This window comes from Epargyreus clarus, unplaced genomic scaffold, assembly GCF_041222505.1.
Source record: "Epargyreus clarus isolate Ecla_fem2 unplaced genomic scaffold, WU_Ecla_fem_2.2 ptg000014l, whole genome shotgun sequence".
Taxonomy (NCBI): Eukaryota; Metazoa; Arthropoda; class Insecta; order Lepidoptera; family Hesperiidae; genus Epargyreus; species Epargyreus clarus.
The window spans coordinates 9032344-9056419 of record NW_027332222.1 but is presented as its reverse complement, the minus strand read 5'-3'; the positions used below and the strand labels follow the sequence as shown (position 1 = coordinate 9056419).

Below are 24076 nucleotides of genomic sequence, written 5' to 3'. Positions count from 1 at the left end.
GTATGGAACCCCATACAATTGTCATAATACAGATTATATTTGCGACGAGTTGTTAATCAAAATAAGATAAACCTCGACTCAAATAATATAATCAACAAGTGCGTATCGGTATCGGTTTATAGCTGACTATTGTTCCGGTAGGTTCAACCATGCATTATCACAATTATGATGCATTTATTAATCGACTTTTACCCCTATTTATTCCCCTTACAGAGTTAATTTTCAATAGCCGTACATAAGCTGCTGGATGTGCTTCATTACCCCACAGCGGAGGACGATGTTTTTCCAGCGTGTGTGCGTGTGTATGTATGTCTCAATCTTTGGTGTGCCTTCAAGACCAACCGGTTTACCGGATTTTAACATATGAGGTGTCTTTGAATTCGTCTAAATTATGGGAATATAAACATAGGACAATTTTAAGCGGTCCCGTTTTTATATTTTTTTAATTATTATTATTACTTTAGTAAGCATTCTAGTGTTGTTAATTGTTATCTATTATTATTTTATGTAAAAAGGTAGTAGTTGTAATATACTAGGTATCTAATAAAAATCAAATTTCCCGACTGCCTATGTCATTCCAACAATTAAGATAAACAATACCTTACATTTTAAAAACCTTTAAGCCGTTTGGACTGCAGGGTACCAAAGAATGTGGCATACCTACATACATCGAGTAAGAAGAGAAAAAGCAACTTTAGCACATTATTATAGATAACGTTATTTTAAATAAAAGAAATATTTATACAAGATTATATAATGTTGTCGTATACAACTGCCGAAATATACATATTACATGACGAGTATAAAGAAACACTTCATAATATTTCTTTGTAAACAAAAATTCATAAAAAATAATAAAGTGGTAATTGTTCCGTAAATGTTTGGATCTAGTAGTACACTTTCTTCGAATGGAGCGGGCATACTTGTGAACTTAACGAATCACATGTACATTGGGAATTTACCAATTTGCTTTCAATATTTTCCACTAACATCTTCACGTGACAAACGGGAACCATAACACAATCACAATTTTTGGATTTGGAAATACACATGGTCACGTTATTTTTCATGGAAACATCACTTTTGCCACCTTTTTGTAATTGATTAATGGGCGAATAAACGGAATCGTAAAATGCTTTTTTGTGCATCATTTCATTCCTGTTGTTACGGGGACTGCGACAACAGTCATACCAATACAGAGCATCATCATCATTCAAACACTCTGTTGTTACGCTTACAAAATCCTCAAAAGTGCTCGTCATATTATCATTAATATCGTTATGCTTTAACTTATCATTAGAATTTTTTAAAATGATTTCTTCATCATCGCTAGCACTTACATTTTTGATACTTTTTGTCTCGGGAACCACAGGCACGTATGAAGCTTCATTAACTTCAACAAAATTTATCATATTCTCCGATCTAACTCTCTTTGGTATGCTATGCATTATGTAAGATAGATTGGGAAGTAATTTCTTATTTATTTCAAGCATTTTCCAGATTTTATCGATATTTTTAACATATGACTGACTTAAAGATTTTGAACAAACACAAGAGCCCAAATTATTATCACAGGAACAACTTAACGTATAACCCACGTATGGAACTCGTAAACTTGCCTCCGAGCTGGCTTTACCTACTTCCTGGACTTTGACTGATGTCATTGAATTTTTTGGAACAGTGTGCACTGATTCTCCTTGTATGGGTTCAGATTTTAATTCTATGTTATTCATAAAACCACATGTCTCTAGTGGCAATTCATTTTGTAAGTTATAACAGTGAGTTATAATTACTTCGTTAGGACTGTTTATTTCTTCCGACAAGATACTCTGAGAAGTTTGAACTTCTTTAGTCTCTTTCATTTGAATGACGTCACAAGACTTATCAGATCCAAAATTACAAGATCCTTGAATTGAAACATCCTCAAGAACGACACATGATCTCTCAAGCTCTATATGACGCTTAATTGCATTGTTTATAATTTCTTTAGAGGAAATATTATTACTGTCATGTAATTTTCTATGAATTTCACAAATATTATTATTAGTTTTACACTTACATAAACTTTTGAGGCGCTCAAAGTCATTCTCGATCAAATGACTTACTTGTTTTAATACGCCAGGTAGAACCGTTTCTAAACTTTCTTTATTTGGAACGCACGAACATTGAACTCGTTTGATTTTCATTTTTAAATATTCTTCCAGCAAGCTATTAACCCTAGTCCAACTTCCACTAGTATTACTTTCAACTGAACATTCACATTTGACATTATATGTACAATCAGAAATTAGGTGTTTTATTTTATCTAAGATTGTTATAAAAACTTTCTCTTCTTCATCTGGTAAAATGCATGTAGAATTGCATGACGATTTTCTGAATTCGGCAAGCTTATGTTTCAAATGTTGTTCCAATAAATAAAAAGTGTTGACTTCTAAATTCTTTGTTTCGTTATCATTATCGCAGCATACACAACTGTTTGAATTATCCAGTATTTCCTCTGAGCATTTATCTTTTTTCACTTGGTAATTATTTTCTATGTTCTTATTAATATCTTCGGCAGGGATAGGTTTAGGCTGAGAGTTATTAGTTTTGCACTGATATTGGGTTTTATCATCGACCGATTTTGTTTCATTTGGTTGTTTTATTTTATTTAAAGCATTGCTTAATTTTTCAGAGGATATTACGTTGTAATAAAGTTCAGATTGCTTATTTTCAGTGTTAGGTATTATGTTATTAACCTTCCTTGCAAAACTTGGCTTGTGATCATTTATATCTGTTAATGTAACACCTAAAAACTTAACAAGAAAGTCTCGATCACTTGGAAGAAAATTACTTGCTGATGTCTGGTTATTTTTGTGCCTCAAAGAAATTTTACTTCTACATATGTCCATATTTGGACTTTTTGTCAAAATATCATTTTTATTATTTAAGTCTATATTACTAAGAACTTTAACATTAGCTCCTTCATCAGCCAAATGTTCCCGTTGCACACCATGATTTTCTATATCATTCTGAACTGACTTTTTGCAGGCACACTTACTTGCGTTTAAACATTTAAATAGCAAATTTACGTTACTAGTACTATCATTCCCGTGGTTGAATTCCTTTTCTGTATCGCGTTTGATGTTACATTTACAAATTTGTTCATTACTTTTGTCTAAATTAATTGCACCTATATACTCTGATGTGGTTACTGGTGGCACCTGGTCCATTTCAGTAGTCGGTACAAAGCTTACTTTGTTGATATCCTGAATATTTGTTTGTTTTATTTCACATATATTTACCGATTTCTTATTGTTGCTGTATTCAGAATTGTGATGAATTTCTTGTATATTGCTTTCATCGCTTTTTGGTGCCGTCATTGTCATAGTTTTAAATACTGAAGAATTTAATAAATCGCCTTTCCATTTCAAAAGTGTTTCTAAAAGTTTGTCTATGGACGAATTCGATGGTACCTTATGAAAACATGTACACTTTTTTGTGCATGGGGTTTTCAATGATTTTTTATTTTTCAAGTTACTATTATCTTTTGACAATATTTTATCTATGGGTTTTGAATTTTTGGAACTAGGTATATTAGAGAATATGTTTCCAGATAGTTTTTCTTTCCAAGAATTTAATTCATTTGAGCATGTCGAGTTTTGTAATCCACTGCCTGGTTCTTTTTTCCCGTCAAATAGACATAAATTGACTGCATATGATTGTCTCATTTTTTTAAACGTTTTCCCAGTAGTTTTATTGTCCAAGAGTCTACCATTTATATCTGTAGGCTTTTTAATATTTTTCTTTGTTAATCCTAGATAAGATGCATTTTTCTTTTGGGCACTACTTGAGCGTGCAATTATTTCTTTGAGCTCTACTGTGTTTACTGATCTGTTAATTGTTTGCTGTTTTAGTATGTGGTCTTCCTTATTTAACACGTTGTTAGGGTTTGCTGAAGTATTGTCGGGCCCCTATATAATAAATGTTTCAATTAAAATCATCAAATAAATGTTACAAAATAAAACGTTCGTATATTTATACTCACTTACCGATGCTTGTTGAACAATTTTTGTAATTTTATTTTCCATGATTCGTAAATCTTCCTTTTTAACAGTTTCCTAATTGGAACAAAATAAACATATAATGGACATATAGGTACGTTTTATTTTTACATATAATCAATCAATTTTATCCTGCTATATAATCAACACAACAGCACACATGGAAGATCCATATTAAGTATTAATATTAAATAGAGAGTAAAGTGTAAAAACAAACGTGTGCAGTTTGTCTTAAAAAGTCGAATTGATGGTTATAAATAACTAGAGTGTACTTCACAATCGTTAAGTTGTGTTGACAATTAAATCGGTATTTTATCTAAGGGTACTTGAAAAGGTAATACGCGTATACTGTATATCAGCGGTACCGGTTGAGATAACGCAATCTTTACTATGATTCAAATTATATGTAAAGTATAATTTAATGTATTTTTAATGATCGAAGAACCACGTCTATCATTTAAATAATTTCATTCGATATAAGAGTATTATTATCGGTAACTATAGGCCTACTATAATAAACACCTAGCATCCGAATTCAAATGATAAACCTATTTTAAACGCATTGATATTCCTTTACTCGAGGCATGTATTCAAACAAGAATATAGTACAATATAGCAAGGTACAGAAAATACTATATTGAAACAGACCGTTTTATTATAGATCTACATTGTCTTATCGTACTCTTTTTATGATTTATATAAATATTATCTCTGACAATATATCAACTTTAACTCAGATTGATTAGTAACATTACCCACCTTTTTCAAATCCTCAATCTGAGTCCTTAGCAGAGTAACATCTTGCAAGGCGCGTTTCATGTACGTCGGATAAGTGGTATCATTCTTCTTGCTACCACCAAGAGTTGGTGGTTTTATCAAGCAAGGATACGCAGTCGCTTTATCTGTAATACACATTACGATGTTATTGCGATGTTTCATCATGTTCTTGATTGCAATATCACGATGATAATTATTTTTAATGTTCTTGGATCGTTACGTATCATAATGATAATGGTTTTTTTAATTTCTGAACTGTCATTAATAATTTGCATTTTATTTATATTGTATCATTGGCGAGGCGTTGTCTTTAACGATTGTACCGTTTTATATAAGTTACAGGAATAACAGACGAGCATACAGTCCACCTGATCGTAAGTGGCTACTGCCGTCCATGGACATACTAGAATGTAATCAACGCTAGGTAAAATTATATTTCTACCACAGGTCGGCCATCTGAGGATCTCAGGACTAAACAGGAATGAATCGAAAAAGTAGTTACCACACTATACCCATTTCAAAAAATATGTAAAGAAAATTTAGTGCCTTTTTTTAGTGCCTAAATTTTAGATGTAAGCTCTCTTTTGTATTGTATTTTTTTGTGCATAAAAAATAATTAAATCAGAAAGTATTCATTAACTTTTCATTTGATGTCTACCGTACCATATCTGCTTACTATAAGTTCAGATAAGCTAGATATGACTCAGAAATGATTTTGCATCATTATCAAATTGTCATTATAATTACGGTTACATACTACGAACATAATAATGTGTATAATTTTTTCATATAGGTTATCTAACAAGAACAAGAAAGTAGGTAAGGATTAAAGATTTGGCACGATTGCAGCTTTATTATTACTTCTGATAATTTAGTTAAAATTGATCATGTTGAGGTATCAGTGCGTATATAAATAAGGAGTTAGGAAACAGGAGGCTACAAGTAGCAATACTATGGACATTAACCATTCTATTTTCATGTATTATAATAGATGTTGTAATATAGACATTGCAAAAGAGCATGCAGTACACTTGCTGGTGAAGGACCACAATCGCTCTTGAATATCTGTGATAAATCTCAGATAGGCTTGCAGTCCTAACTGAGGTTGGCTATGGGTGCGTACCCTGAGGACTAAGTTTTTACGCTTCCTATACTTAAACTTTTAAGGGAGAGATATTTGACACAGCCTTCAAACCAATACCTGGTGGTCCTAGTGATGATAGTGCCATCGTAGGTGTACCTCACAGGATTGTACTTTCAAATCTTACACCTATTACTAAGTATCTCCTATAATCTAGCTAGTACCCACTATCTTCTACCTGATACTTTTTTTTATAATATAGGAGTAGCAGACGAGCATGCAGTCCACCTGATGGTAAGTGGCTACTGCCGCCCATGGACATCTGTAATTAACCCCAGATAGGATTAGATATTCCTACCTGAGGTCGGCCACAGATGCGCCGCTACCCCTGAGGAATAAGCTGGAACGCCTCGGAAAAGTCTGTCTCCCTTACCACACCCGTCAAACCGGAACACAGCAGCACCTAAAACTGCTGTTATTCGGTAGAAATAAGTGTGGCGGTGGTGCCGCTGGAGTCGAACCACAAAAGGTTCTATCTTCAGCATATATCTACTACCTACTACATACCTAATACTAGCACCACCAAATACTGCCACCAAATACCTAAAACTGCACCAATAGCTACATTCCTACGTTTTATGTAGGTACTTACTTGTCTGCGGCCGACACTCGCAAGGCGGTGGTCCGGAGGAGACGATGTGCTTGGCTCTTTGCACCAGCTCATCAGCTCTCTCCTGGAACAGTTGTTCCGCGAGCTGCGTGGCCATCTTCTGAGCGTCGCGCTCTAATGCCCGCTCCTGTCAGTCCTCGCACTCCACGTCCCCCGGCTCTGGGAGGATCTTGAATTTGTCCGCGGTACTAGATACTACCTGATATCTACTGCCTATTACATACCTAGTACCTAATGCTAACTGCAGCATCTAGCTACATCTCCTACAACTCATCGTATAGGTACTTACTTGTCTGCGGCCGACACTCGCAAGGCGGTGGTCCGGAGGAGACGATGTGCTTGGCTCTTTGCACCAGCTCATCAGCTCTCTCCTGGAACAGTTGTTCCGCGAGCTGTGAGGCCATCTTCTGCGCGCGGCGCTCCAACGCGCGCTCCTGCCAGCCCTCGCACTCCGCGTCCCCCGGCTCCGGGAGGATCTTGGACTTGTCCGCGCATGATACACCGACCCACTATAGTTATATTGTATTATGTATGGGTTTTTAAATGTTTCGTTTTATGAATAAAGTGTAATTTTTTTTAAATAGTGTTAGTTGGATTCAGGGAAGGTCAGGCGAAGCTACTACCTAACCACAATGGAGATAAAAATATAGAAATTTTAAGGGGTCAGCCACTGTACGTTTTTTCCAAACCGCATTATGTTTTTCGCATTTTTACCAAAAATATTTGCATTTAACTAACGTTGTTGAAATAATTTTATATATTTTTTGAATAGGCATAGGCAATAATTTTAAGCAGGAATAAGCAATAATTTTTTGAAAGGGTTGAAGAACAGAATTAATTATTTTGTTCGGAAAATAATATTCAGCCTCTTGGTGTTCAAATCCGGCTCTGTTTTCTGAACTTCGAATTCTGTAGTTTTGTATCAGTTTCAAATCCAGACTGTGAAACTTTTCTCATTGTTCTAATCTACATGATTAGAAATAACTATCACAATCTCATTTTCTTACCATAAACATCGTGAGGAAACCTAAATATCGATTCGATAATAAAGTTCTTGAAGTTATGTGGGGACTGCTGAACGCATTTGGATAGCGTAGATAACGATTGCCTAAATCCTTTTTGCCTTTCTGTTATAAATATTGTATTTAACGTCTGCTTTTCCCATGAAGGCTGTATAATGAGCATTTAACAAGCAATAGCAATTAGTAACACGAGACCATCAAGACATCTCGACAACCTTAGCAATGAGTAAGCGTGTTACATAGAATATATTTATCTTCAGGCGCTAGTATAAATTACTTGCCAGTAATGGATTTCAGGCGCATATCGAGTAACACAATGGTAATTGAAGTAATCTAATTTGATTTAACAATAAAAACGCAACTATTTTAACTCTGTGCCTTTACGCCATAGATTTTAATACAAAATTTGCTGCAAATGTAATATATACGATGGTTAGTTAGGAAATTATTTTACTCTAACAGCACTTTTCTATAACATAACTTTGCGCTGATTCATTCTGTTTTGAGGCGTCTAAAGTGTAGTAGGTAAAGTAGGTTACACGAGATATACCAGATATATTTATCCTTAGAGATAGCCGTGAATCTGACTTCCAGTAGAACTTAATAAGAGATTTGGAAGTTTCATTTCCATGAGCGGCTGTGACCACTGGCCATAACTTGAGCTTCATGCCCTTTTCTACTAAAATTTCATAAAAAACTCCACTTATAACATTACCGTAGCATGATACTTCTCGATAGACGTAGCGATCGCAGTATCGAGCTCGCCAACGAGCAGCTGCGAGAAGAAGCTGCGGAGATTGTTCTTGACAATGCTCGCGCGGTCCCAGTTGTGTTTGTCCTCCAAACACTTCAAGAGCTGGCATGGCATGAGGGCGCCAGTGTCGCCGAGCTCGGCTTGCAAGCCACCAAACAAGTCGGATAGCAAGTTGGACAGTAACGTACTCCTTATTGATGTGCATGAGCAACTGTGCTGGAAGGAAATATTGCAAATGAGGTGTCTATGTTCAAATATTTGTTTAAAAATCACTTTATGACGTCATAATACCGATTCAACATACATAGGTATACATATACCTATAGTCTGATTCATAATTAGGTGTCCAAAATGTAAACAAGGGTGTTGACCTACCAAGAAAATCAGTTTCAAATGGTAGTTTCTTATTTTTGCCAATATTAAATTAATACAACAATAATAAAATAATAATCTAAATAAATTAAGATCAATTCACATTTTCTAATATTTATATTACCTCAATTTCGTTCCATACAGTAATAATAATAAAAAACAAGGTTTATGGTAGAAAATTAAAATGTGATAATGGTAACACAATCGGAACCCAAAACATTTCTTGTGCCGTCATTTTTAAGTTTCGTAGCTGATGTTATTCATTTTCGTGATTGTAATCGAACTCAAATGTATTATCGTTTTCATATCGCGTTTGTTAAATTGTGAATAATTGTAAAGTTTTCGTTTTTTGTTGAGTTTGTTAAAGTTTTTGTTTCTTGTTAATTTTGACAGTGACATTTGTTTGTTTACATTTTGGACACCTAATTATGAATCAGACTATATATGACGGCGAAATGTATATTAAAATGCTTATTTTTTTGCTTTGGGTCTAAATAACGATTTCTGGTTATTCGTTTTTGTTTGTATTAGCATCCATTACACAAAGAAAGTTCTCCAAGAGTAGCAATGTTATTATTTAAATTTACAAGATTACAATAGAACTGGAAAAACAATGGATGACGGCGTCCTTAAAACAGCAACAGAAGCGTTGTCTATTTTTTGTGATGAAGCTTAATAACGTTTTCTGACAATTTTAATCTAGACATGCAATTGTAATTGATAGACACGTAAGACAAACAGGAAAGGACAGTTAAGAAATATATTTTCTTACAAGTATACTTTCTTCACCGGTGCATCGACAGAGGGCAGCGAGCGACGGAGTACGTTTCACTTCCACGGCGGCATCGAGAGGCAGCTTACATTTACACTCGATGGCTTTATCCTTCAACTCGCTCAACAACTGCCTCTTTTTGTTCAAATCGTCCACTATTCCCTGCATGCGGCTGTCGCACATCTGCTTACATGTCTCGAGGTCGTCTAACATTTCGTTCTTCTGTGTTCGTAGCTCATTCAACTATAGTGTGATATTATTAACATATAATAGTACATTATTAGAATATTTCACATCCAGCCGATGTGTTATATTTTTAATAGTATTATATTTCTGACCAGGTAGGAAATAAGTAATAACTTCAGTATCTTAGTCTATAGTTTAGCGAAAATGGTAATAAATTAAAAGTTTTAAGATAAGTATATTTTAATTTATTTTTAAAATGTAGCTTATATACATAAATTAGTAAAGATTACTCACTCCTAACAATAAAATGTACCCAGTTTTGAGAATTGAAATAGTTACGTAAAAAAGTTTTGCCACGTCTCTGTGCTAAAATTAAAATGTCCCTAAAATATTTGAAATTATTATTATAAATTATTTAATTATCATGTAAATTACGCAGTATTAGTTATTTATTCGTAAATTTTCTCTAAAAATGTTTTTATTTGTCAAGAATTCAAAAAAAGAACTTACTATAATAAGCCATTTGCGGCTTCATTCAATGTCGAGGCGGCGAAGTATCTTTACTAATCTATGCTTATATAATAAAGAATTCTACAAAACAATATAAAAAAGCGAATCACCAGCCAATTTAACCATAATGATGGTGCCATTTTTGTTTTATACCTACGAATCGTCCAGTATTTATTGTCGTGTGCGCAACAAAAAACTATAAATATTTCCTTATTAGTTACGTAATATAATAATAAAATTTATTGCATGTAATTGCATCATTTTCTAAGCGCCTTCTACTTTTCTTAGTACAGATTATACAGGAAAAATACATTTAGGTATTTGAATTACGGTCTATGTACGGCCTAGATAAAATGACATTGACATACGTACTTACGCGTTAAAATAGACATATCGGTATCAGAAAACCATTTTTTACACGCTTTTTATTAGCTTCACCTGTATGTTTGTATGTTTGTTTGTATGTTTGTAACCGACTTCTTTGGGCGCGATTTTGACCCACTTTAAACGGCCAGATTTCGTTCAAACTTTGTAGATTTATTTCACAATTATACTATTTACTGTTCCTTAATTGATTCCTAGATTCATTTAGATTTTCTACTTTTTAGTTAATTTTATCATAAAAGCGTGTTTTTTAGTTTTTTGAACTATATTTATTTCATTTAAGTACAAAGTATCTATATGCGAAAAACAGTTTTGATTTCGCTCTGGTTATCTGGTAAATGGATAATGGACCTACTGACAGTGACAGATGTAAAGCAATCGGTACCATTCCCGCGCTTTTGTTGATTTTTTATGGCGGACGTGCTAGGCAAATGCATCATATCGCATTCATCCTTGTCAGCGTATATATGAGGCTTTTTTATCTCTTAGCTTTCCGATGCCGAAATGTGATAAAATAAGCCTAGATACTTCTCATATATTCAAATTAAAAGTATGTAAAGTCTAGCATTAGATTATAGAACAACGAAATTAACCAAATCGTTTTAAAACACGAAAAAATTTTTTCCTACGTGTCATAGGTTTGATATATGTATTTTTGGTGTAATACATGTATGATAATATGAAAGTCCTTCCTTCTCATTCTGAGAGGAGACCCGTGCCCAGCAGTGGGACAGTAATGGGTGATGATGAATATGAAAATGGTATTTTGTTCCTTAGGTACAATTAGAGTTCGATTTACCTTGTCCGTTAATTTTCATACCTGTACACTATTATAAAACTTGTCTAAAGTGTAATATGGAAGTGAATAATAATTATCATTCATTTTCTTTGCTAATCATCATCTGTAGACATTATTATAACAAGCACTAGGTACTCTTTCGTTCACAATTTTCATATTAACACGATAAATTAAACCGGAATGCAAGTTGAAATGTTTATATTATCATTTAATTCTTGCCGAGTTAATTGCTATCATTTTCCTTCTGTGTTGTATTAAACCAGTCACGGTTAAATAAGACTTTCTGTTTGTATTACAAGGACAATATATTCTAACAAAAAGTGTACAAGGATTAAAGATTTTGTTTATTAGATCAAATCTATTATCAGCTAGTCAATGGTGATATCTCTTTCAACAGTGTTAAGCACTGCTGTATTTTAGTTTGAAGATTAAACATAATAATATGTGCTTTATCTTTGTTTATTAATATTAAGGCTACTATTATTAACATATAAACAACTGAATGAAAATTACTATATCCCTTATATAATAATTTCAAAGTATTACGTAAGCAGATTTATTACAATTACTTACCCCCATCCCCCTTGTCAGCAAAAGTAAGAAGAGCTCTTACCCCCTCCCCCATGCTTACGTAAACATTTTTCAATTAATGTATTGTTTTTTTTTATATTATAATTATAATGTTATAATTATAATTTAAAAAATGCCTAAACGTATGCATGATTTGCGGGAATCCCCGAAAATGCGTTTCGCTTTCAAGTAAAGACAATGTGAGGGTTGCCATTCGCGTAAGCAAGTAACAAACTACCGATGACGTAATCATCATCTAGACTCCCCTACCCCCCATATCATCCAAAATAAGCAAATCAAAGACCCCCGCCCCCCTAAAAGCGCTTACGTAATACTTGAACGACCCCTAAGCAAATTGATTAAAAAATGCGCCGTACATCATATAACTAATCACTGAATGTATCAGTGGTTAGTTATCACCATAAAAAAAGCTTTGTTATGGTGTTAATGGTGTGATAGCATTATCAGATGTATCAGATAATGTTATCACACCATTAACACCATAACAAAGCTTTTTTAAGCGCACGCGCAACGTTTCTTTGTCACAGACGTAATATATTATTATGCCTTAATATTTTTTCATTTGATTTTTATCGGCTTGTTTAATTATTTTACACGGCTAGTTTAAATAATAAAAAAAAGAAAAAGGCTCTACTGTACCACACTTATAGCGAAGCGGTCACTATACTAGTCTGACCTGCAGAACGCTGCGGGTACTATTGTATTTTTGAGTAATCCCTACAAGGATACATATATCATTATTTTCCTATGACAATGCAAATTTATAAAATTTACGTTTCATTACGATACTTGAAATGGAAGACAGGCGATGGTAGAGTAAGAAGAAGAATGTGATCCCTAATATAAGCGACCCCAGTATACAGAAAAGGCTATAATCCAATAATAACCTCATCTTTAATCCGGTTGCCGTCAGCATCTTCAACAAGAAGGAGGTTGGAGACTTGGGTGATTTGCTCCTTAATGATTCCCAACTCTTCTCTCATAGCCCTCTCGGCCTCTATCGTGAGTCCGCGCGACGAGGCCACAACGCTCTCGACAGATAATAACTTCCGACGAGCTTGTTCTTCTTTGAACTAAACAATTATTATACACATGTTATTTATTATTCAAATTATAATTGCGCGAACTACATCCATATTTATCGGCCTGTAATCTTATTGTAGACGTCATCGTTTTATTTCCTAGGATGAATTAATTGTTATTTATTGATGCGTGGTTTCATAAAGTTACCAAGAATACAATTATTGAGAGACGGTGTATCCAGTACGGTTTGACAGGGGAGATACCACGGCAACACCTTTATCTAGCGAGCAACTTGTGCTTTTCGGTGGAAAAGTGTGGATGCTTGCTAACTTTTTTTCTCATATGAAAGTAGCAAACGAGAATGTAGTGCACCTTATGGTCACCTCATATATACTCGTACGACAAATAGCACCCTTCCATTGAAACGTGGAACTGTTTCACGATAGAAATAGGTGTGGGAGTTCCCAGGAACTTCCCAGTTGATCCATACCGGATTTTTAAACTTACAGAACACATTGAACATAAGAAAACATATTTTAAACATGACTTCTATAACAATTTATTTAGTCTACTCTAATTAGGGTTCCTTTCCAATAGATAATTGTAAGGTAGCTAAGCTATGCGAATAAGATGTGCTATGGAAATAAATAGGTACACGCGTTTCGATCTTTAACTCCCATTCGTAGCTCCAATGCTTACGTTACGTCGCATCTCTCCATAAAAGAACATAGCTATCAAAGCTATGCTAAGCTAAAAAAATTAAAATAAAGCATTTGAATTGTGAATTTGGCACACTTCCATAGCTTAGCTACCTCACACATTACTGATGGAAAGGAACCCTTAGTTTTCATACATCAGCACTAAAGCAAGGTGGCCTCGAATTCATAATTATAATACCAAAGTGACATTAGTTAACACTGTTATCAAATATATTTATCAGCGCAGTAGTATAAAGCAGTTTTTTTTGTAATTATGACAATATTTGTTTATTTCCTGAACGTTAATAAATAAAGCTAATAAAAGTACCTACTACTTTTATTAGTTTATAAATGTAAACTTTTATTTTTATTAGTATATAAAAGTAAAGTTTTATAAAGTAATAAAAGTAGTTCTTTTATTAGCTTTATTTATTTTTCCCTATGAGCTCCTATCGTTCGATGTGTGATGTTATCTTAGAAATAAAACAAACTTGCTATTGCGTCCAATGTAATTTATGTAATCCTCAATCAACTAAAATGGATGTCTGTATATTGTCACTGTCCGTTAAAGGTTATTTTGTAACAAGGCGAGAGAAAATCTTTTTGAAGCACCCTTTCTCTTGGAAGAATGTCTGTTCATATATGTATCATGGTTTAGTGAGATGTACCTATACTTTAATCAGCTCGGAAACCACCTAGCGCATGTAAGATGGCTTATGTAATGTCAGACTCTGGGTGACGTTACAAGTGGTAACTCGTTACAACGGAAACTGTAATATTTCCTAAAGACACAATACGTCATATATACAAATGGGTTTGCTCCATGGACATCAATAATCAACCCCCGGATAAGTTAACACTCCTACCAGAGCTCGGCTTCAGATGTGTTTCTACCCATAAAGACTAACTTGGAACGCTTAGGTTTAAAAAGTCTCCTTTACAACGACTTCAACGACAATATCCTATTAAGGGCTTAATGGAATTGCCTTTAATTCTTACTTGTAGATCTCTATCCAGCTGCACTGCCTTGCAATGCTGTTCGGCGACGGCAGCGTCACCTTTAGCCGACTCCTCGCTCAAGCGGAGCCGAGTGCAGGCCAGCTCACACACTTCCTTCTCAACCTTGGTAAGTTTCGCGCGATCGGTCTCCACGATCTCCCCGCGCTTGCTGAGCTGCTGCGCCAAGGTCGTACATGCGTTTTTGTAGGCGTTTCGGTCTTCTATTAACTTTGTTATCTGCACAAAAGTGACAAAACTGGAAAAATAATAGATGTAACATTAACTTTTAGCTGTAACTTTATATTATTCCTTAATATAATACAATGAAAATACTACAATATGACAATTATATTAAACCAGAGACAACGTAATTGCATCTGTCCGCTGCCAAGTTTCGTAGCCAAGTCGCCGGGCCGGCCAGAGTCCTCATTCGTGTATGTCATAGTATTTTACAAATTGTGAAATTAAGGAATTATGGATACCTACTGGTGAATTATGGATAAATAAAAAAATGTTCAACGCTAAAAAAATAAAAGTTTAGATGTCAGTTTTAACAGAAACAAAAACAATAAATAATGTTATTTAGTTACTTAAATCTCATTTTTCTTCTGCTATGCACCCACATCGTGTCACAGCAATACAAGATGAGCTTCCCGCACCAAAAATTTTCCAGACACAAAAATAAAAAACATTACTTGTTTAGCTATATCATCTTCCTTTTCCTCCGCCAACATGAGCCGCCTCTGGTACCCCAGCTCCAGATCCCGCCAAGCTCCCTCAGCGCGCTCCAGCAGCTCCACGCGCTCGGCTTCCCGGCGCGCGAGGTTGCCGGCACGCTTACGCAGCTCTGCGGTAGACGCCTCCAACTCCTTGAGCCGCTCCACGCATTCAGAGTCCAGACAACATGCCTGGTGATTGAGACTTGGAAGATTAAACAACAACAATTGTAGGCAGTAGGCAAAAATATTTAAATTTACGTTACTTAATCCCTGTCTATTGTTAAAGCTATTTTTTAGTAATGCAAATCTGACAAAAATGTTCCACATTTTATATTTGGAACTCTAAGTATGCGCAGATTAGGGAGAAATGTGTTTGCTACCCGCTCAAATATATTAAAATTCTAGGTCGGGTAATGGTAATGCCGGAAAATCGATATTATAACAATAATATCCATTTGTAGCCTAGAGTGCAAGGACACGCTGGTGCAAATCATTATTATTCCTAACGACAGTCTTCACTCTACATCACTATTAAACAAATCATAACAAGTTCCGGGAATCCAATAATTGATGTTCGAGCAGTTGTGAGGAAGGTCTAATATATCTTATGGGATGTATTATTTCGATAAGGGTACTATTTAATTGACCTACGACATATATCAATTTCTTTGCGTTCTATTGCAACTACGTAATAGCAGCGGCTACTTAATTGCACAAAATCGCGATAGGTATCGTAAATAAACAAAACATCTATTTCGCGTCCGCAACGGAGGCGAAAGAAAAACACTCCAGTTCTCAGTCTCACCCTAACACCTCCTAATCTGCACTTACCCGTAGTATAACAAAGTATACAATGTACTCACAGCTTCAACTTTGTTCGTTACGTCACCTTTTGGGCTCTTCGGGGTCTTTTTTGGAGCGTGACGCGCGCACGGCGACGTATTTTCCACACGCATAACGAACTTGGTCTCAACTGGTAACTTCACCACGGGGCCGATTAGAGAGTGGGTGTCAAAACTAGCGGAGTCAACACCTTTACAGTACGTGGATGGTTTGTGATCGATGAAACCTTTCGGTCTTTTAGAAACATCAGCGCTATTGACGGTGTAAATATTGTCCTTTTTAGGAGCGTTCTCGGAAGCGTTACGCAATGACTTATTTCGGTGCGATTCTATGAATCTGCAAATAAACAACCATGACATAGATTATGTTAATTGTAAGAAGGAATGAAAATTTAAAAAAATGTATCTACGCAATACTTAATACATTGATCTTAAAATTATTAACCTATGATAGTATCATAAGTTAAAATCAATATATGACATATTTTAAATCAGTATATCACATTGGATGAGAAATGTAACAAGTTGTAGTATAATTCCTGGAAGAGTAATTATAGTCTTAAGAAATACGGAAAGCAAGCTAAGGCCATTGAACAATATGTCTGTATTAAAATAGTTGAGGTATTTTTTGTGACAGTCAAAATCGGCAAACGTCTTGAATATAACGTTTTACTAATGTGGATTTCCCTGCAACCTATGATAATTTCAGTCTAAAGTTGGTTTGAGATCTGACAATTTATAAGCCTTCTGATAACTTTATCACTAAGCCAAATTATTCTTAGTTATAGCACAACGAATTTCAGCTTAGTCCTCAGGAGTAGCGACGCATCTGTGGCCGACCTCAGGTAGGAATATCTAATCCTATCTGGGGTTGATTACAGATGTCCATGGGCGGCAGTAGCCACTTACCATCAGGTGGACTGCATGCTCGTCTGGTACTCCTATATTATAAAAAAGGTACTTTATGTTGACGTTATAAATTAGAAATTATTTTCAAAATTGATAAACCCATCTACGTAAATAAGATCAATATGCCTAAAAAAGGAAAGTAAAGAAGCGATATTTAATTTTTGAACTTTCATTAATTTTAGATTTCAATATCACTTGTCCATAACAAATTTAAAATATTTCTCATATGTTGAAATTAGTGAAGCCGTTTGAGTTGTAGAGCATGCCAACAAATTTGACTTATATACATGCACGTGAATAATATTACACTCCTTCCATTGCAGTCAAATAAAAAGATGGCCAAGTTGAAATACCGCAGAAAATTACGTCTCCGTTACCCACACACTTCAAACCAAAACACAACAGCGCTTAATACCACTGTTAATAGGCAGAAATCCGAGTAGATGTAGCGGTGGTACCGCCGGAGTTGCACCACACAGGGTTCTACCTCCTTTAAATACGATGCTTAAACCTTTTATTCTAGAGAGTCCATACACCGCTTAGGATATTGACAATAACTGCCTTCCGTCACTTGTTAAACAGAAAAGTTCTGGCACAAACTTCCCGGATGTATTTACCTATGCATCAGTAATTATAAGAACATACTCGTAATTATAGTTAGAATACGACAGGATAAGTTCATTAACTCTTTCGGATAATAAAAGTTCAATCAGTCTAACATGTATTTATGTATTACTCGTATATATCAATCTCTTTCTTTCAATATTTATAGTAATAATACTCTTTATTGTACCCAAAAGTAGAACACAGACTAAAAAGTCAATTTTGTAATATACAAACGGTGGCCTTATCGCTAAAACAGCGATTTCTTCCAGGCAACCTTAGGGTGAGGAGCTAAAGGGGGGATGAATTAAAAGAATGTATGTTTTTTTTTTATATAATATAGGAGTAGCAGACGAGCATGCAGTCCACCTGATGGTAAGTGGCTACTGCCGCCCATGGACATCTGTAATCAACCCCAGATAGGATTAGATATTCCTACCTGAGGTCGGCCACAGATGCGTCGCTACTCCTGAGGACTAAGCTGAAACGCCTCGGAAGTCTGTCTCCCTTACCACACCCTTCAAAACGGAACACAGCAGCGCTTAACACTGATGTTATTAAGCAGAAATAGGTGTGGCGGTGGTGCCGCCGGAGTCGAACCACAAGGGGTTCTACCACCTTTTAATGTATGTATTGTATTACATGCTTTCTGCTTTTTATTTATTCTGTCTTGTACCTAAATATTGTCTAAAAGTGATAACTACAACCAATGACCGTCTTTCGTGCATAAATATTATACTCGTACTTTCATAAATTATTTTACTTCACGTTAAAGTTTTTTTTTTCATTTGTAATTATTTATGTAAATATATGAAATACACTTAAGCAAATACTTACACTTAATGAATTATGTTGATCACTCTTGAAACAAATTTCTAGGAGCAGAAATACATACGGTTGATGAGTAGGTGTGCGAGTTTTAAAATAATATATGTGGTTGATGAGTACGCGAGTTTTAAAATAGTAAATTAAAATCGTTCTTTCCTATTCTCCGTATTACCACTATTTCTATCCCTTACTTTCTTCACCTTCTACACTAGCTGCTGATATGTTCAAAGATAATTTTCGAGTCGGTATGTATTACATTAGTACACCCCTACCTGTATTTCTTGCATATATATTGTTTTCTTTCAACAACTCTAAGGTTGTCTGGAAGAGATCGCTTTTAAGTGATAAGACCGCCTGTTGTACCGTTCATTATGTTTGTGTATATTTTTCATGTATTCTTTGGTGTACAATAAAGCATTTTTGTATTGTATTGTATTGTAAATATTTTAGTATAAACACTTTTAATCCCTGTAAGTAATACAACTATAAAATGGCGGTGCATTCCTGATGTTAAGTTTTAATCATAGTTATAGTAGCTAGTTCCTATTATTCCTATTCGATAACAGATGCATTGGTCCTCTTGAGGAGTATATGTCAGATCCTCAAAAGGCTGCCAAACCATAACCAAAACTGCTTAATAATATGTTATCTACCATCTAAAATAACGTTTATTCGTACTCATAGAGGCTATCAGTGTCCTTGTGGCCGAGCTGTTGCCAGGCAAGCACCGCGCAAGCAACGTGCCTCTCTTCCGGATACTTAGAGATCATGGTACCGATGTCACGCGCATCTTGCTCCAGCCGCTCGTACGCAGATCTCATTGCACACTGTATAAATCATTTCTAAATGTAAATATCAAGCGCTTATCAATTATAATTACGAAAGGAAAATTTATTATTTGCTACAAGCATTAATTGAAAAGTCACATTGTCATTAGTTTAAATAGGTCCTATAAATTATTCAAAAATTAAATACACACAGCCGCTAAGTAATAGAGTAATCACTTTCAACTCTGAATTAATATACTAAGAAACTTAATAAGGTTTATGTAAGCCTATCTACGTGACATAATACGTATTAGAGATAAATCTTTTGCTAATGTATATTTATGTGTATTGGATATTTTAACAATATATCAATAACACAGCACTATTTTATTAAAATAAGTTAGTGCGCTCTGGATTTTTCTGAAACGCCGATCAACTTGTACCTGGTACTATACTAATCTAAACAACAGTAGCACTATTTAGTATTCTATGTCTACGCAAACGTTGTTGTATGTACAATAATATTATGATAAATAAATATGTATGCTTCTATTACAATGTTCAAGCTAAAATTACAAGAATACGCTTATAATAGTTGTTCTACTGTAAACGATTGCGGTTTAGTTTTTAATTTGCAAGAATGTACTGTATTTTAATGCACATATTATTGGTATTAGCTACCTGTAGCAAACTATTAGGTACATAGCTAAATTTATTTTTTAAATTATAGGCATGTAGATACTTATTCCACTAAATCTACATTTTTAGTATTATTAATTATTATCTACTTGACTTATTATTAATTATTCTTTTCAACAAAAAACTGTAATGTATGTGTAAAGGAATGGATCATTTCAATACAAACAAATAGCTATTAATATAAAATAATAAGTAATGTAAAATAAAAGTGAATAGAAACTGGATTCGTTTAAAAATAGTAAAGCGCAAATTTCGCTAAGATGGCACTAAAGCCCACGAGATCAGGTTTATAAAGGCTGTGAGTACATAAAGCAGTGCAGAAGCTCGCAAATGGTGTTCTAAATTGCGCACGCCTTAGGTTTTCCTTTTTGTTTGTTTCACAGCTTTTTATGGACCGTCTCCACGTTCGAGTTTGTGACGCCGATATTCTTGCCGTAGTATTAGGTAAAAAAAATGGGTATGATAGCAAAATTTTATCTTATTGTTAGAAATGTATGTACTTGTGTACGCACGTAAGAACTGCTTAATAAAAAAATACAAAATGATACGACACGAAACGATACGTAACGTAAAGTAGCGTGTTGTGTCCTGTCGTATCGTCTGGTCTCGTCTCGAATATTACGGTAGGTATAATTGATTATATCTAATTATGTTATAAATATTTTTTCTGCAAATCTTCCAATATTTACTAGCCAATTTTATGGTGTTGATTTTTATTTGTCGATTTTATAATAAATCACTCTCGTTTTTTTTCTCAACACCCTAAAATAAGTATCATTTCGAAAATTTTGAAAAGTATAGTTTAACAATATTAACAGCGGTAAGTGCTTAATTTGTTGCAAATATTGCATCGCTCGACCGCTATAAATTGCAGCTCGAAATTGGCACAAAATATACCTCTTACGAGCCCTTTTCAATTATATGCTTTAACTAGATTGCTCTACAACCTAAATTGTAGAGCAAATTAGACGACAATCATACTACTTACATTGACTTAACTTTCGCCTTTACTTTTTAACAACCAAAACGAATACTAAATAAATACTAAGAATCTCTTTAAGAAATTTCACCGACAGAATTACCTTAAGAGTAGCACGTGGAGACATGCCATACAATTTAAAATAGAAAACCTTTTCTCGCGACTTCGAAGGCTTAAAATAGAGCAAAGTGTTCCATACTTACGTTATTTTGGCCACAGACTTTGAGATACACACATAGAATAAAAGGTACTCAAGAAAAGAGACAAACATTCACATAAGTTTAAGAATGTACGAATTTTTTTTTTATAATATAGGAGTAGCAGACGAGCATGCAGTCCACCTGATGGTAAGTGCCTACTGCCGCCCATAGACATTTGTAATCAACCCCAGATAAGATTAGATATTCATACCTGAAACCTGCTGTTATAAGGTAGGAATATGAATTATTACTTCACTTATTGTTTAGGTGTTGTATTTGGTATTTGTCTTTGTCTTCAAAAAATCATTGATTTTCCTTTCTTGTTTTATATATTATTCTAAAATAATAAATGGTCACACCGAAAATCTCGACGTTAGATTTCAATATTTTATAAAACCTGAACACATATTATCAACTGTTATTGACTTGTTATTGAATATAACAATTTATTATTTATGGTGCTTAATGATAAATTTTATCAAATATAGTAAAATATCCAAAATCATTAAATATATGTTATTAGGCATTATTCCAACTTATTTAAGCTTATGTAACCAAACATGACCCATTCAATATTAATCGAACAATAAATACATGAAATAAAGACTGGTTTCCAAGAAACTGATTTTCGGCGTTATTTAGGTTATCTATTGGACCGTAATAGGTACCTACATTCTTTAAAATTTCACAATGCACATACTTCTTTAGCTGCTAAGATATAAATACTAAAAGTAAAAATGTATAGTTTTACATATTCCAGTGTTTTACGAGTCCTACGTGTACAATTTCGACACGCACTTGACAGACTATTCTATAAGATTTAAGGCACAATCCTACGTCTATGTAGAAAGAAGCTTTATATAGCTTTATATATTACCCGTAAATCAATATGTGGATTCTTCTCCAGAGCCTTCGACACGTTCCACATTATTAATGATGACAGGGATGGTTGATTTTTATCCGTTGAAGATCTACTGTGTTCCTTGTGATGTTTATAATGAGCCTGAAAGTAAACTTTGATTTATTATAGAAAAGCTGGTAATATATGGTAATGTTTTAATAGTATGATAATAATATTAAAAAGATAGACTTTGTTCTTAGGTCTTGAATACGTTAATACATAATGATAGAAATCTTTGTAGCTGGATTCTGGAGCTACCACTTTCTCGTGATGGCTATTTCTGCCTCAATAAATAGTGTTAAACTGCGTTTTGGTTTGAAGGGCGAAGGGTACACTTATAAGAGGCATTCCAAAGTAGTCCAGCCAGGTACCGACATATCTGTAACCCACCTCGAGTAGTTTATCTTATTTCAGGTTAATTATAAATGGTATGGCCAGTATTTGCTACTTCCTATCATATGAACAGAATAATCGTTTCTTGTTTTTTTCTATAAAAAAGTAATTTAAAATAAGATTATTGTTTTAGCGACTCTTAGCTAGATTTAAATTATTTTAAAATTATTCACGACTCAAATCTTTAAAGTCTTTTAATAACAATGTGATTACCTCATCCTTATCCATGATTTAATCCAAAATATGTTACGTTATTAAAGCCTCATTAGATAATTAATTCACTTCAATTTAAACCGTCTTAGAGTTGAAATTTTTAAACTTTATTTGTGCATTTGCAATGAAAATTTTTCTATCATTTTTATTTAAATTTTCCAATGACATTTCTCCTGTTAGATGATTTGAATCAAAGATAAAACATAGAGTTATTTTATATTTCTATCATATGCCTTTCATTTTTCGTGAAAGAGTTCCAACATAGAGTTCCAAGTACCTATATGTTTTTGATTAATATACTTAATATACAAATATTATAAAGAAGAAAACTTTGTTTGTTTGATTGTAATGAATAGGCTCAAAAACTACTGGACCGATTTTAAAAATTCTTTCACCATTCGAAAGCTACATTATCAACGAGTAACATAGATTTTATATGAAATATATTTGATAAATACATATTTGATTGAGGCAGTACAAAGTTTGCCAGCTAGTGTTTTATAAGTTCCTTACTAATGTATCTAAATTATAATTTAGATAAAGACAGGTAAAAATAAGTGAGTATAGCGTCAGTGCCTCTCAAATCGAACCATGCTAGCTCTACCACCTTTCGCATATAGAAATTACTTTGGGTAGAAATATAGATGGCAAAATTTTAGCAGTATAATTATCTCAACAACCCATTAGCATAAATCACAAAGCTACATATAAAACAACATGTAGGTAACGTAATATTACGTATACGTATACTTAAATAAAAACTACAAAGAAAAGTGTTATCTAATCTTTTATTACTTGTAACCTATAATTGTAACCAAAATTTCATAATAAACCTTCGTGATCCGTCGCTATATCGCGAAGCTGCATAATTGGGTCCCTGGATGGTATGGCGTCCACGATGGGACAGTTGTATCTGCGTAATCGAAAGTAGAATGCACTGAGTATGTAAAACCGTTACAAATTTATTCAATTTGAGGCCATACCCACCTCTTTTCTTAAGGAGGTGTAGCTATGTTCGGTTAAATGCATTTTTCTACGCTTTTTTCATTTGTGTTTCAAAATGTTAATCTTAGTTCTAACGGTGTATAAGTAATAGAAAAACGCTTTGTAGGATCATGGACAAACGCACACACAAATACTTACAAAAACACTCAGATTCTGATCAGCCTTTCTGGGGAGGTTGCCACGCAGCGTCAATGTGTTCCTTACATTACTTGTTTTTACATTTAGATTCACTGTTTTACACTTAAATTTTATCCTCAACCAAGGAAATAATCCAAGAAACGTGCACAATTTACAACAACACAACTCCATTGTAATTCTAATGTAATGAAGAACGGTA

At 34.1% G+C, this 24076-nt stretch overlaps 1 protein-coding gene across 1 annotated transcript; it reads right to left on the bottom strand.

Annotated features, from left to right (window-relative positions):
- Positions 1-744: 744 nt before the first annotated feature.
- Positions 745-22913, bottom strand: LOC140747612 (uncharacterized). The gene is made up of 14 exons (XM_073080170.1): positions 22735-22913; positions 22105-22230; positions 19261-19409; positions 16264-16579; positions 15377-15589; positions 14682-14918; positions 12849-13034; positions 9492-9734; positions 8309-8563; positions 6861-7080; positions 6554-6703; positions 4803-4945; positions 4032-4100; positions 745-3953 (listed from the first exon to the last, which is right to left on the bottom strand). The coding sequence occupies exons 1-14, from the start codon at positions 22747-22749 to the stop codon at positions 888-890; spliced, it is 5388 nt and encodes a 1795-aa protein (XP_072936271.1). The 5' UTR covers positions 22750-22913; the 3' UTR covers positions 745-887.
- Positions 22914-24076: the final 1163 nt, after the last annotated feature.

Excerpts from the sequence above, each read along its gene's own strand:
- LOC140747612 (XM_073080170.1), bottom strand. Across the intron at positions 15,590-16,263 it reads TAACGAACAAAGTTGAAGCT|GCATGTTGTCTGGACTCTGA; the intron begins GTGAGTACATTG and ends CTCAATCACCAG. Across the intron at positions 4,946-6,553 it reads CGAGTGTCGGCCGCAGACAA|ATAAAGCGACTGCGTATCCT; the intron begins GTAAGTACCTAC and ends TGTGTATTACAG.